Source organism: Giraffa tippelskirchi, chromosome 4 (assembly GCF_054371585.1).
Source record: "Giraffa tippelskirchi isolate mGirTip1 chromosome 4, T2T-mGirTip1v1.2.pri, whole genome shotgun sequence".
Classification (NCBI taxonomy): domain Eukaryota; kingdom Metazoa; phylum Chordata; class Mammalia; order Artiodactyla; family Giraffidae; genus Giraffa; species Giraffa tippelskirchi.
In genome coordinates, this window is record NC_137278.1 from 156,673,633 (window position 1) to 156,688,448 (window position 14,816).

General features: G+C 48.2%; 2 protein-coding genes across 32 annotated transcripts; one reads left to right on the forward strand and one right to left on the reverse strand.

The window, feature by feature from the left end:
* Positions 1–297: 297 nt before the first annotated feature.
* On the reverse strand, positions 298–11,814 carry CDK2 (cyclin dependent kinase 2). Of its 22 annotated transcripts, XM_081595192.1 has the most exons (12): positions 11,581–11,725; positions 11,351–11,411; positions 9,342–9,471; positions 5,492–5,659; positions 5,173–5,280; positions 4,694–4,771; positions 4,456–4,576; positions 3,646–3,816; positions 3,093–3,194; positions 2,283–2,426; positions 1,776–1,979; positions 298–1,496 (listed from the first exon to the last, which is right to left on the reverse strand). In XM_081595192.1, exons 4-12 carry the CDS (start codon positions 5,605–5,607, stop codon positions 1,392–1,394), a joined length of 1,149 nt encoding a protein of 382 aa, XP_081451318.1. In that variant the 5' UTR covers positions 5,608–5,659; positions 9,342–9,471; positions 11,351–11,411; positions 11,581–11,725; the 3' UTR covers positions 298–1,391. The 22 variants fall into 22 exon arrangements, 16 of the variants coding, with proteins under 16 accessions (XP_081451318.1, XP_081451321.1, XP_081451317.1 ...); XM_081595195.1 differs by lacking the exon at positions 5,173–5,280 and having other exon boundaries at positions 11,581–11,765; XR_014083391.1 differs by lacking the exons at positions 5,173–5,280; positions 9,342–9,471 and having other exon boundaries at positions 2,283–2,335; positions 11,581–11,814.
* Positions 5,909–14,815, forward strand: PMEL (premelanosome protein). 10 transcript variants are annotated; one of them, XM_081595157.1, is made up of 13 exons: positions 5,909–5,957; positions 6,257–6,342; positions 6,576–6,700; positions 8,928–9,038; positions 9,187–9,333; positions 10,440–10,574; positions 10,953–11,114; positions 11,372–12,052; positions 12,997–13,113; positions 13,355–13,439; positions 13,549–13,754; positions 13,862–13,949; positions 14,566–14,815. In XM_081595157.1, the coding sequence occupies exons 3-13, from the start codon at positions 6,625–6,627 to the stop codon at positions 14,705–14,707; spliced, it is 1,950 nt and encodes a 649-aa protein (XP_081451283.1). In that variant the 5' UTR covers positions 5,909–5,957; positions 6,257–6,342; positions 6,576–6,624; the 3' UTR covers positions 14,708–14,815. The 10 variants fall into 10 exon arrangements, with proteins under 10 accessions (XP_081451283.1, XP_081451286.1, XP_081451280.1 ...); XM_081595160.1 differs by having other exon boundaries at positions 6,596–6,700; XM_081595154.1 differs by having other exon boundaries at positions 5,937–6,176.
* The last annotated feature ends 1 nt before the right edge of the window (position 14,816 follows it).

Consider the following 14,816-nt stretch of genomic DNA (forward strand, 5'->3'; position numbering starts at 1 on the left):
TATGTATGTGTGTGTGATATGGGTGGTGGGTAGGGTGGTGAGACGCACAGGTTTAGGGGAAAGTGAAGTAGGAAATACGTAAGCTTCACTTTTCCCAGCCGTAAGTAAAATGGGGGGCAGTAATTCCCGCTTCACCCACCCGCACACTATCACACTGAATCACAGAGGTCGAAATGGAGTGTGGTGGGTAGCCGTGCTCAGACAGATTGAGGGGTCTGAAATCTATTTTCACATACACACATTCATATTCTCTCTCACACCATTCTTTCAGTAAATACACAAAAGAGGAAAGCGATGAACTGTAAAACTAGGAACTTTTTTTTAATCAGTTACAAACTAAATTACAAATAATATTAACAGCAAGAACACTCAAGGACAAAAGGTGGGAGAAGAGAGACAAAATCATAAAAAGAAAAAAAGCTTTTTTTTAAAAAAACACAACATATTTGCATTACACATGGCAAGAAATCCCCACCCATTCCCACTTAAAAAACTACTATAACCTGAAATATAAATATAATTGTTCATCCTTCTTTTAAAGAAATATTTTTCCCCCAATGTCAGAATTCTCAAAATGATGTCTTAACCTTAACTTTTACTCTTACGGGGTGGCCTTCAGAGGAAGATGGGACCTAGCACCTTAAGAATCTTAAAAAGAAGAGAAAAATTCAAACACCTTTCACTTGCCTCATAAGGCCAAGGTGAAGCACAGTCACTGTCCCAGAGCCTCCTAGACACACTTTGCCCATAGGAGGGACAGGCGAGAAGCCTAGGAGCCATCAATTCTACTGCAGCCCCACGAGGACCACAGAGACTAGGAGTCTGAGACTGGGAGTCTTGAGTCTCCCAGATGTTAGGTGAGATGAAACACTAAAACTAGGGTATAAACCGGCTGGATCTATTTTTTTAAACCCAATTCTTTAAAACAGGCCCCTCCATAATGTTTTGTTTTGCTTGATTTTCAAAGGTTCCAACTTAGCCCCCACTATCAGTTGGCCTTACACAGTGGCTCCGGAGGCTTGGGGTCTCTATCATCCCAGATACAGAAAATAATAATAGTGGGGCTTTCAGAGACTGGGATGGCAAACTTATGTGGACGGAGGAAAAAGTCTTTTTTTTTTTTGTCTTTTTTTAAAATACCAGCCCTCTTAAGCAACGACTAAGAGAGAGGGTAGTGGAGGCTGACTTAAGTGCATCTAATACTGAAGCGTCCTTTCAATTCCACCTATTTCTTCCCTCCACCCCATCACTCCAGAGTGGACTGGCTAAGAGGCACAGGTGAGTGCTAAGGCAACCAGACAAGATCAGTGAGCTAAGAGCCTGGGGCCGAGCCAGATCACACTCGAACTGGAGAAGAGGGTGATGCTGGGGGTAGGGGCTTGAGAAGGCGATCAGAGTCGAAGGTGAGGTACTGGCTTGGTCACATCTTGGAAAAAAGGGTGAGCCAGAGCTGCCTTGGCTGAAATCCGCTTGTTAGGGTCGTAGTGCAGCATTTGCTGGAGGAAGAGATGCATGCTGACTTCAGTAATGTGGTAATGGACTAAATGGGCAGCAGGTATTGAGAAATTGGGAAACAGAATTCCTTTCACCCCGAGTTCCCATTTCCTCCTCCCTATATCTAATGGGTGCACCAACAAGAGGGAAGCAGAGACAAGGGAAATGCTGAGACCAGGAGTCCAGGGCCTCATTCTTCCTTCATGCCTGCCCTGGGGGAGGGAAAACCCTGCCCTGGGGGAGGGAACAAGAGGAAATGGATGCCCACTCCCTAGTCTCACCGATAACAAGCTCCGGCCATCTTCATCCAGGGGAGGCACCACTTTGCTAAAATCCTGCCTGGCCCACTTGGGGAAACTTGGCTTATAATCTGGCATAGAAGTAACTCCTGGCCAAACCACCTCATCTGGGGTTCCCAGGGTCCGAAAGATCCGGAAGAGTTGGTCGATCTCAGAATCTCCGGGGAATAGGGCCCGGCGGGTCACCTGAAAATGGGGAAAGAGGAAAGGCCAAGACCGACATTGACGTCAATCAGAACTGCTCAATGGATAATGGAGGTTCCCACAGGCAGTGGAAGGTCAGCAGGGCCCCATGACTCCCTCCCCAGGGTCTTTCATGGGGTCAGTCACACAGAGCCTGAGACAATGAAGTCCCTTCATCTGCCTCCTCGCCCCCTCCTTCCTTCCCCCAACCATGGTTTTGCAGATCCCCAAGGCTGGGTAGGGCTGGGAGGGGGTGAATGTCTGGGGTGCCACTGACATGTAGCAAAGGGATGTCAAGCCACTCACGGGGTATGGGGTAGACACTGCGGTCATCCCCCCTCCTTGTGATGCAGCCACTTCTAGATAGGAGCACAGCGGGCAGAGACTGTGTCTTCCATTTCTTCTGTGTTCCCCACAGCACCTAGCATGGTGCTGGGTACACACTAGGTGCTTAACAAATATTTTTTGATGAATTGAGAGACGTATATGGGCAATTGTAAAGTATTGCACTGGGGGATAAATGCATGTTATATATATGGGCTAATGGTCTCCATGCCCCCAGTTACAACCCAGATAAGGAACCATAAAACATACTGCTGATTTGATTTGAAAACTCAGCTTACTCCACTGTTGTATTAAAGGGAATGATAGCTCCCTTATAAGGCTGGGCCTCAGGGATCCTTCAATCTAAAAATCCAGAGGTTGAGGGGGAACATGTCTGCAGTTTAAATAAAAGGTGTGAATAAGGTGAATACAGCTGGCCTCACCACTTCCTGATGCCCTAATATAAGGTCTACAGGCAAATGAAGGAGATGCTAAATGGAACTTATTTTCCCAAATATATGTAGGCTAAAGCTAGCACAGTTGCAGAAATGATTTAGCTCAGTTCAGAGATAAGATGTGTATACTGGATGCTAAGCTATTTGAGGCTATCCTAACATTGTGGTTGACATCAGGGATGACAGCCCTCTCCTTTCTCCACCACCCGCTTTGTGCTACTCTAGAGGAAGAACCCTGTGATAAGAGAAGGACCATGGGTCTGGGCCAAGAAACAGTTCTGTTGTTCTTGAATGTGGGAAGGAGTGGGCTGGGTAGACCATGGGCATGCCTCCATACCATCTCAGCAAAGATGCAACCGAGGCTCCAGATGTCCACTGCTGTGGAGTAGTATTTGCAGCCCAGAAGGATTTCCGGTGCTCGGTACCACAGAGTCACCACCTGAGGACAAGAGTATAGGACATGAAGATACCCACACGTCAGTTCCTAAACACTATTCTGCTAACTCAATTTCTTAACAAGCAGCTTCTATCCCTCCACCCTTCCCTTCCCTCTCATTGCCCCTAAGTAAAATAACTGGGTACAACTTCCTAGCCCAGAGTTAGCCTAACCCATGGTTCTGGGGAACATATATTCTGAACCCCCAATTTGTAACCTTCTTGGAAAAATTAGGGCAAGCGGTCACAATTTTAAATTTCATGCCTTCCACCTGTCTCCTAGCTTGGTATCTATCAATGTATGAACTCTGTGCATACTCTAAGACCTCTTGGGGTGTCAGAGATACTTTCCATCTAGTGAGAAACTGCTGGCCAAATCATTACTCAAAACTCTGTGAATGTCCTTGTTAATACCTCCCAGGAAGTTCAGAGAAGACATGCAGAGGAGGACTCACCTCGTGGGTATAAGTACGAACAGGGACCCCAAAAGCTCTAGCTAGTCCGAAGTCTGCTAGCTTGATGGACCCATCTGCGTTGATAAGCAGATTCTGAGGTTTAAGGTCTCGGTGCAGGACCCGATGAGAGTGGCAGAAAGCTAGGCCCTGGAGCAGCTGGAACAAGTAGCTCTGACAAGGGGAGAGAAAAGACTGTGTTTTTCCACCACTGTGAGATTAGGGTATCCTCTGTAACTCCAAAGTTTACTAAAGCCTTTACTAGTTAAATTGTAATTATATGTTTACAAGCTATTTCTCCAATTGGACTGTCAACCCAGTGAGGATAAGGTCAGGTCTCATTCAGTTTTGCATTTATGTTCCATATCGTGGGTCCAGCACACTGAAGGTGTTCAATAAATGTGTGTTTGGCTATATGTTTGTGGTTGATCGAAAGTAGCTTCTGGAGTAAGGAACCCAGAAAAACGGACAACAGAGACTCAATCGCTATTTCTCCCACCAAACAGATGGAAGGGCTTTCTGGAGGTGTCTACCAAGCACCCCCCAGTCCCATTTATCTGAGTTTCATCTCAAGAACCTTCCACCTGAGCTGCTAAGTTGACTCACTAGAGTTTCAACTTCTTTGATTCCCCTGCCCAGCCCTAGGGTTAAAAGCATAATGAGCAGTGAAAGAGCCACAAGAAAAGGTGTGGGGGGGGGGGGTGAGGGCTGGGAAGGAAGCCAAGATCACAAATCAACAGTCAGTCTGGATTGCCTGCCTTCAGTCCCCCCAAGACATGCCCATGCTGGGGAGGAGTTGATGAGAAGGAGTACCTTTATGAGCGGAAGAGGAATGCCAGTGAGCGCAGAGGCATCCATGAATTTCTTGAGATCCTGGTGCAGAAACTCAAAAACCAGGTAGAGTTTGTTTTCTGTGTGAATGACATCCAGCAGCCTAGGGAAGGGGGAGGTCCAGGAATACACGTGAGGGAGAGAAAGGCCCAGACAACACAAACAGAAGACATCCTCCTTTACTGTCAGAACACCTCCCACCTCCCAGATACATACTTACTTGACAATGTTAGGGTGATTAAGTTCCTTAAGCAGAGAGATCTCTCGTATGGCAGTACTGGGTACACCCTCTGTCTCACTTGGAGAAGTTGGGAAAGCAGAGATGGGAATGTGGTTACAAATATTTCTCTTCCCTCAGTACAGTCATTCCCCCCACCCCACCTCCGGCCCCCACCATCCCAGCATCCCCTAAGAAAGTGAGAGAAAGGGTGCTTCAGGGGTTAATTCATGGATGGACAGGAGTGGCTTTTTAGACACATTACGATCATCATTTCTTCTTTGCCCAGGGTTAGGTTAGCAAAGACTCTTGGTGAAGGTGAAGTTAAAAGGGGGAAAAAGTGTGTGTGGGGGGGGGAGGAGTAACAGCACCCAGCCTCTCTAGCGCTGCCAGTGAGGTTCAACTGCCATTCTTTTGAAAGAGAGAATTCTAAGATGCGGGTGGGGAGGGCTCGTCTAGTCATTTATAAGGGTGCTCTTTACCGCTTATCACAAAACCCATCTCCTCGTCCAGGAGTCCTCGATCCCGTCTCAAAAGGCTCCTTCCTCTTCCTGACTCTTTCTGACTGTACATTTGGGGACATCGCCCGCCTTTGGGGAGGAAATTTCCCATGGATTCTACACTACCCTATACTCTCCAACGGGAAACCCTCTACTCGTCCTTCAACCCACCTCTCCACGTCAAAAGACTTCCCTCCCTGCTACCTTCCGGTCCCTGGAAGGCTACCCGCCTGTTGCGGTGGGGGTGGGGGGCACTCAAGGAGCTCCCGAGTTAGGAGTCCCGGGTACAGAGGCCACTCACGTGTCCAGGCGGATTTTTTTAAGCGCCACCACTTCTCCCGTCAACTTGTTTTTGGCTTTGTACACAACTCCGTACGTGCCCTCTCCGATCTTTTCCACTTTTTGGAAGTTCTCCATGAAGCGCTAGCGAGTCGAGTCAGCCCGGCCCTGGAGCGGGGGCCTGGGAACACTGCAGAAAACGGCACCCAGCTCTCGGGGGCCGAGGAGGGAAACAGGGCCCAGCACCGCGACCCGAGGTCGGGATGGAACGCAGTGTATCTCTCGCTCTTGTCAATTTGTCCAATTTGAAACAATATTGCCGCCTCCCCCCTCTAGTTCCCTACCGCCACCAGAAGCCCCGCCTCTCCTTCCCGCGTTTCCCTGGCTCCTCCCTCAGATCTTCCTATTGGTCTACGTCAGAGAGGGCGGGGCCATCCCTGCGTCCCTCGCTGCAAACGACCCACCCCGGGCAACTTTGGTTCCGAGGAGTATTAAGGATAAATTTTTATCTGGGTGGGGAGGCTGAACACCTTTTTCCAAGTATCTGATTTGGGATCGAGTTTCCTCCCTGTGTCCTGAGTCCATAGAGATTTCCTGATCTCTAATTCGCCGTTTTCACCACCCCTAGGAAAATATGTATTGACCTAAGATTAAATTCCACCTCGCCCTGGAGCCTCCTCTGAAAGCAGGAAACTGGGAACCTCATTGTAAGGGTTTCCTGGGGCTCCAAAGAGTAGTTGTCCCGCTTCTCTCAGCCTACCCCAATACTATCTGTTTTTGGATCCAGGGTCACTACTTCTACAGTTATTTCGAGAGGTTCCTGGTTTGACTCACAACAGATTGATCCACTCTCTAATGAACTGTGTGTGTCCGGTACGTGTTATGTTTTGTAGCTGCCCTTCAGTCATTTTTTCCCCGAGGGGAGATGGAGTGCTTTAAGATGAGACTGACCCTATGAAGCCAGAAACTGTCAATGAGTAGCATGATGTCCAGGGACCAGGATCCTTCCTCAGTTCTGCCTTTCTCAGGTCCTTCTGCTCCTCCCAGGATTTGCCTGGAGGGAGGGGGGGAAGGGCTATGCAAATGAGCACCCCCTTCTTATACAGGGGTTTGTCCAATGCCCCAGAGTCATTGGTTGCTGGAAGGAAGAACAGGATGGATCTGGTGCTGAGAAAATACCTTCTCCATGTGGCTCTGATGGGTGTTCTTATGGCTATAGGGGCCACAGAAGGTGAGTGTGGGATGTGTGGACATGAACAAGTGTGAATTTGGGGTTGCACACCTACTCTGGTTTTTCTCTCCCTAATGGAAGATATCAGCAGTGCTTCAGGTGTCCCCCACCCATTTGATTTAGTGAGGACATGGGCAACTGAGCTCTCTCCCCACATGAAGATTTGGGTGCATGTGTGTTCAGGCACTTGGGACTGAACCTGAAAACAACCCCATCTACCTGTAAGGGCGAGAGAACAGTATGTCTCTGTGGCCCTAATTTTGAGATGCTCTGAATAGTGAGCTGGAACATGGGTGCCAAGGTAGTAAAATGAGTGGAAACTCATTTAGGCATTGTCTCAGGCACTTGGGATAGGGTATTTAAAGTGAGGAGAAAGAGAATGTGGTATTGGGTAGAAGGGTAAAGAGGCACCTCATCCCCTCTTTGGGATGGGCATGGGTGAACACAGCCCAGGCTTTTGTTCTGGGACTGGAAGAGACAGGCAGAGGGGTCTCAGCTGAGCATCACATGAAAGGGCTCTGGGGGATTGGGGCCTCGTGACAGGAGCAAGGGATGGGGGTGGGGGTGGTGAGAGGGTCTGGAATGTCCCGTGCTGCTCTGAGGAGGGAGGATTGGGAGTGGAGAAAGAATGGCGCATCTTATGATTCTCTTGTTCTTGTGGTGAGATATTCAGCGGGATGATTCTAGATCCTTCCCCAGGAGAATCAACCAGGTTTCTGGTACATGTTAGAGACGAAGTGAGGATAGTCTGTGATGTGCAGAAATATCTACATTGTACCCCGGTGACCCCTTTCTCTAGATCCCTGGTCTCACAAACTTCTTGGAACTTCTCCTTGATCATCCCCTCATTCACGGTGTAGTTTCATGTCTTTCTTTTACTATGTTCGTTATTGTATTCTGGAAATATTCTGTTCATATGTGTCCACACAAGGCTCTTAAAATATTGTGCTTACTTTCTGGATCCAGATTTTTAAAATCATAAGAAGACATTTTTATATATTTCATGAAATTTTGTGTGGACTGAGTTTGATAATTTTGTCTAGTGTGAATTAACATTGTGTTTATTTAAGAAAATATTCTTTTTTTTTTTTTACAGAAACCTACTGAATTTTTAGGGTTTTAAAATAACATGATGTCTGGGATTTGCTTTTGAATGCTTCAGCCAAAAAACAAATGAACAACAAAAATAAAGGATAGATAGAGCAAATGTGACAAAATGTTGATAGTTGTTGGACCTGGGGGAGGCATATGCAGAGCCATCACGTCACTTTTTTTCAGATCTCTTTTTTGGTCAGTTATAATAATTTTGTTTCTCCCCACTCCCAATTTCTACCCGCCTCTAGTCCATCCTCCTCACTGCTTGCCAAAGTGATCCTTCTAAAACACAAATCTGATCATATTCAAAAAGCTTTTGAAGGGTGAATTTTATGGTATGTGACATATCTCAATACAACAAACAAAATCATCTGAGGTGCCCTTGCCTACAGGGTAAAGTCCAAACTCCTTTGCCGGGCACTCAAAGCCCCCACTCCATCTTCTTGGCCTCATCTCTCACGAAGTACATCAGCCACATTGCTAGTGGTCTCCTATCATGCCATGTGCTTCCATACTTCCATGCATCTGCTCATGCTGGGCCTTCTGCCCAGAATGCTTTATGCCACAGGCCAACTATTTACTGAGTCTTCCCTAGTCAACCAGAGTGCAATTTACCTGTTTAAATCTATCATTTTGTTATACATTGTGTATGTCTATTATGGCTCATATTAAGCAATGCCTTGAATTATAGCAATTTACGTATATGTCTATTTCATATACTTTAACCTGAACCCCTTCAGAACCATTTCTTTTTCATTTCTTAAGTTCTTTGCACCTAGCCCAGTGCCTGGTACGTGGTGGGTATTCAGCAGATTAAAATGCACTTTAAGGGACTTCGCTTGTTGTCCATCAAGTGGCTAAGGCTCTGTGCTCCCAATGCAGGGGGCGAGGGTTAAATCTCAGGTCAGGGAACTAGATCCCAAGGGTTTGCATGCCACAACTACCTGACCCCACATGCCACAACTAATCGAAGATCCCTCGTGCCGCAACTAAGTCCTAGCGCAGTTAAATAAATATATTCTTAAAATGCACTTTGAATGTAAGAATGAATGATGTGTCACAGACAGTGTTGTCCCCTGAGAAGGGAGTGAGTAATGATTTGAGGGCCCTCATAGTATATCTTCCTTTTTAGGACCCAGAGACAGGGACTGGCTTGGTGTCTCAAGGCAGCTCAGAATTAAAGCATGGAACAGACAGCTGTATCCAGAGTGGACAGAAAGCCAGGGTCCTGACTGCTGGAGAGGTAGGGACTTGGTGATTTCCAGGGAGGATATGGTGGAAATGGGGTGGGGAGGGGAACGGGGTTGAATGTACTTGGGAAGATAGGAAAGGAAAAGGCATACGGGGAAGAGAAGCCAAGGAGTTCCATCTAACGCAGCTGCCCTTTTCAGGTGGCCAGGTATCCCTGAAGGTCAGCAATGATGGGCCTACACTGATTGGGGCAAATGCCTCCTTCTCTATTGCCTTGCACTTTCCTAAAAGCCAAAAGGTGCTGCCAGATGGGCAGGTCATCTGGGCCAACAACACCATCATCAATGGTAAGTACCTCTCTGCTCCAGGCCTCCTTCCCAAGGTTCAGAATCCCTGGTATCCACAATGAGCTCAAGGAATCCTCCTCCCTGTCCTCTTCTTCTTGTTGTTTTTTTTTTTTTTTACAAATTATATATGTAATACATCTTCATTGCAGAAAAATTAGAAAACACAAATAAAGCAAAAAGAAAAAAAATTATAGTTCCCCAAATGGGGCACAGAAGACCCAGTGGACATAGAAGTTGGATAGACTTGGATTTAAACTGGTTATCAGTATGTGACCCTGGGCAAGTCACTGAATTGTTCTGTGCTTCCATTCCCTTATCTATAGAATAGGGATGATAATACTTTAAAAGGTTGTTGTAAGGATTAAAGTGTGATAATATAAAGAATTTAGCATAATGCCTGCTCTGTGCTATGCTTAGTTGCTTAGTTTAGATGCTTTGTAACCCCATGGACTGTAGCCCACCAGGCTCCTCTGTCCATGTGGATCCTCCAGGCAAGAATACTGGGGTGGGTTACCATGCAGTCCTCCATGGGATCTTCCCAACTCAGGGCTCAAACCCAGGTCCTAGCCTACAGTAAGAATTAGTTGATGCTGTTATTTTTACTTTTATCCCACTAGCTAGAGCATGTCATCCTAGACATTTGCATACACGGCCTACCAATTTGTTTCCAGTGTAAGAATATACATGTGTGTGCTCAGTGACTCAGTCGAGTCTGACTCTTTGTGACCCCATGGACTGTAGCCCTCAAAAGCTCTGCCCATGGGACTGCCCAGGCAAGAATACTGGAGCAGGTTGCCATTTCTTCCTCCAGGGGATCTTTCGACACAGGGATTGAATCCTCGTCTCCTGTGTCTCCTGCATTGGCAGGTGTATTCTTTACCACTGAGTCACCTGGGAAGCCCCTTAAGTATATACACAGAAATCTTTAATTATAATTTCTTTTCTCCCCTCTACCACTCCAAACAGGTTATACCAAGGAGAATTTATATTGGTAGCTAGGCAGTATTCCCGGAGCCCCTCTCTGGGAGTCATGTTAAAGGTTTTGGTGTACAGTAAGGAATGCCAGGGATTGAGAGAGACTTGGTATCTTGGTATCTTCTTTTCAGGGAGCCAGGTGTGGGAAGGACAGCTGGTATATCCCCAAGAACCTGATGATACCTGCATCTTCCCCGATGGGGGGGTCTGCCCTTCTGGGCCTCTATCTCAGAAAAGATGCTTTGTTTATGTCTGGAAGACCTGGGGTAAGAATCTCCCTTCTCTGGTCTGTCATTCACATTTGAATTCACTTCTTCCTACCTGATCCCCTTTCTTTTGGTCCCATCCCTAAATTCTGTGAGTTTCCCTCATCTTCACTTCCCCCATGACTCCTTCCTCTTCCACAGCACCTAGTCAACTCTATTATACTTCTTTCTGGGAGCCCTGCTCCAGTTATAGTCCCATCCCATTGACCCTCTCATAAGGACTCCTTTCCTGCCCAACATATGCAAGCTTACACTCTCTGAAATAACCATCCTTGATACATCTCCTGACCTTCCTTCTCTGGTTCCCTGTCTCTAACCCTGCCCCAGTCCCCTTTGACCAGTAACCCCCTTCCCTACTCTTCCTTCCAAAAACCTCAGACCAATACTGGCAAGTCCTGGGGGGCCCAGTGTCTGGACTGAGCATTGGGACAGACAAGGCAGTGCTGGGCACACACAACATGGAAGTGACTGTCTACCACCGCCGGGGGTCCCAGAGCTATGTGCCCCTCGCTCACTCCACCTCAACCTTCACCATTACTGGTAAGGACCTAGGAGGGGGACAAGGCCAGTTGCAGGGCAGGAGAAGGTGGGGAGGCTGGGCTGGACAGGAAAGGGGAAAGAGGAAATGGTGTGTAACCTTGCAGGGGCAGAACCAGGAAGATGTGGGCAGAGGGATGTGGGGCTTGGAGCCCGTGAAGGGCCAGGCAGCTTGGGTTGGTTGAAAAATATGGCTGTGAAAGAAGAAGCTGAAAGAAAGAAGAGCTTATGGTTCTCACCTTCTCTGACTCCAATCCCAGACCAGGTGCCCTTCTCCGTGAGTGTGTCTCAGCTGCAGGCCTTGGATGGAAGGAACAAGCGCTTCCTGAGAAAGCAGCCTCTGATCTTTGCCCTCCAGCTCCATGATCCCAGTGGCTATTTGGCTGTGGCTGACCTTTCCTACACCTGGGACTTTGGCGACAGTACAGGGACCCTGATCTCTCGGGCACTCATGGTCACTCACACTTACCTAGAGTCTGGCCCAGTCACTGCACAGGTGGTCCTGCAGGCTGCCATTCCTCTCACCTCCTGTGGCTCCTCTCCAGTTCCAGGCACCACAGATGGGCATGTGACAACTGCAGAGGCCCCTGGGACCACAGCTGGCCAAGTGCCTACTACAGAAGTCATAGGTACTACACCTGCCCAGGTGCCAACTGCAGAGGCCCCTGACACCACAGTTTGGCAGGTGCCAACCACAGAGGGTGTAGAGACCACACCTGAGCAGGTGGCAACCTCCAAAGTCTTGAGTACCACACCAGCAGAGATGCCAACTGCAGAGGCTACAGGTAGGACACCTGAAGTGTCAACTACAGAGCCCTCTGGAATCATGGTTACACAGGAAAGAACTCCAGAGCTGGTGGAGACCACAGCTGGAGAGGTGTCCACTCCTGAGCCTGCAGGTTCAAATACCAGCCAATTCATGCCTACAGAAGGTATTGCAGGTAAGGGGGCCACCATGAATGACTTCATGGAGGTGGGGCATTTGTCACCGCTCTGAAGACCTGAAAGAATTACCCAGATGTTACCCAATCCTTAGCTTAGCAGTGGAGTCCCCTCAGAGTCTTCACCAGTTTTAAAATCCCCTAAGTCTCTCTTAATGGCACGGAATAGATCCAGAATTCAGGAAACCAGAGTCTTCTCCTAGGCCATGGGGAGAGAGCTTATTGCTTCTCTATCCCTGAAAAGAGTTGTTCCCTGAAGAGAAGTTCAGGGAGCAGTCTGTGATCATCTGGTGGTGGTGCTTAGTCATGTCTGACTCTTTGTGACCTCATGGACTATGGCCCACCAGACTCCTCTGTCCATAGAATTCTCCAGGCAAGAATACTGGAGTGGGTGGTCATTCCCTTCTCCAGGGGATTTTCCCCACCCAGGGATCTCGAACCCGCATTGGCAGGCGGATTCTTTACCACTGAGCCAACTAGAAAGCCCCTGTGATCATTAGATAATACTTATACCTCATTTTCTGATGAAGTGTAAATGCATAGACATCTTTCCCAGTTTCTGACACCATTTCCCACCCCTGGATTCCCATCCCAAAGTAGGTTTACCTGGAATTGTGGTAGGAACACTAAAAAGGGAGGAGTGAGATAGTGACACTATAATGACTTAACACATGTCAAATGTCTGACCCAGGACCTGGCACAGTGTAGGGTGTGATAAACATTTGGGATTTCTAAAATTCCAACTCTAACCCTAACTGTGACTCTGGGGCAGTCATTTCTCTTGGGCCAGTTTCTTTATCTAAAAAAATGAGAGTTCCCAGCTCTTGTCTGATTTTAAGCCTGGATCCAATAGCTCTGACTCTACCTGGAAAAATGCCTGTTGGGCCTGTTTCCAGGTTAGTCATTTGTTTCTTGACTTTGCCTCTTTAATCCTCTCCTGCCAGGCTCCCTGAGCCCCCTGCCAGATGACACCGCCACCTTAGTCCTGGTGAAGCGCCAAGCCCCCCTGGATTGTGTTCTGTATCGCTATGGCTCCTTTTCCCTCACCCTGGACATTGTCCGTGAGTCTTGCCTACGTTGTCTGAGTTGGTGGAGGGAGGCGTGTGCTGCTTAGGGTTGCCCGGTGGAAGCACACCTTGGAAGGAATTCCTCACCTGGACAAGGAGAATACCCAAATCCCAGGGGTTTCATATGAAGGCAGGAGAATGGGATTGGGGAGGCAGCCTGAGGACATTCCTGTCCATGGGCCTTGGGGGAGGACAAGTAGAGGAGTCTCAGACTTAAAATCTTGCAACTTTGCAGAGGGTATTGAGAGTGCTGAGATCCTACAGGCTGTGTCATCCAGCGAAGGAGACGCATTTGAGCTGACTGTGTCTTGCCAAGGCGGGTGAGTGTCCCACGGTTGCCCTGAGAATTCCTGGGGTGACTGCTGCCCTGTTCTCTGGTGTCTAGTGTCCCTTCCCAGATTCCCTGACGTAAGCTGACATCTCTCCCAGGCTACCCAAGGAAGCCTGCATGGACATCTCATCGCCAGGGTGTCAGCCGCCTGCCCAGCGGCTGTGTCAGCCTGTGCCCCCTAGCCCAGCCTGCCAGCTGGTTTTGCACCAGGTACTGAAGGGTGGCTCGGGGACCTACTGCCTCAATGTGTCTTTGGCTGATGCCAATAGCCTGGCGATGGTCAGCACCCAGCTTGTCATGCCTGGTAGGTAGTTGGACAAGAGGTAGGATGAAGACACGGGGAGATGGTAGAGGTTACCTACTAGAGGAAGCAGACACTGAATGTAGCCCTATCTGGGATTCCACCCATAGGTCAAGAAGCAGGCCTCAGGCAGGCTCCTCTGTTCGGGGGAATCTTGCTGGTGCTGACAGCTTTGTTGCTTGCATCTCTGATATACAGGTGAGATCCCCGCCATCCAGCTCCCACTACCTTACCCCTTATTACCACCACCACTCTTCCTCATGGGAAGAAGAAATCACCAACCCTTTGGGAAGGTGTAGCATCCAGGAAAGAGCCCAGACTTGGAAGTTCAACAGGTCTAGGTTGCAGTCTTGCTGCTGGGACCCTGGGGAAGTCGATTAACTCTTCTGAGCCTCTGAAAAGTAGGAAACATAATACCTCAACTGTGGGGCTGTTGTCAGGGCTCTAGACAGTGTGAGTAAAACACCTGGTTCTGAAACAAAAGTGCAATAAATGATGATCTCAATGATTGTTATGAATAATATCAACAGTGGAGGAGGCTGGTGAACTGAGTTCTCCGCCTACCAGAAAGGCAAATCCCTAGGCCTGGAGGGCTGAGGTCATCAAAGCAGGGAAGCTTGTAGGGTGAGAGGGAAATGGTCAGAGCTTACCATAAACGTAAGAGAGGATAAACCCTGTTGATGAGAAGAGGAGGGAGCCAGGATCAAGGCCAAGTCAACCTGGGTTATGGTTTAGTCTTTTTTTTTTGGAGAAGCACAAAGAGGCTGCCATTGACCATCACTAACCTGTATCCCTGCTTTTCTCCCAATATCAGGCAAAGACTTATGAAGCAAGGCTCAGCAGTTCCCCTTCCCCAGCTGCCACATGGTAAAACCCAGTGGCTACGTCTGCCCTGGGTCTTCCGCTCTTGCCCCATTGGTGAGAACAAACCCCTCCTCAGTGGGCAGCAGGTCTGAGTACTCTTATGTGACGTCATGATTTACCCAAGTGGCGAGTAAGGCCTGTCTTTTCTCTGGTCTTCCCTCAGAGACTACCATTGCCTGAAATAAAGACTCAGAACCTAAT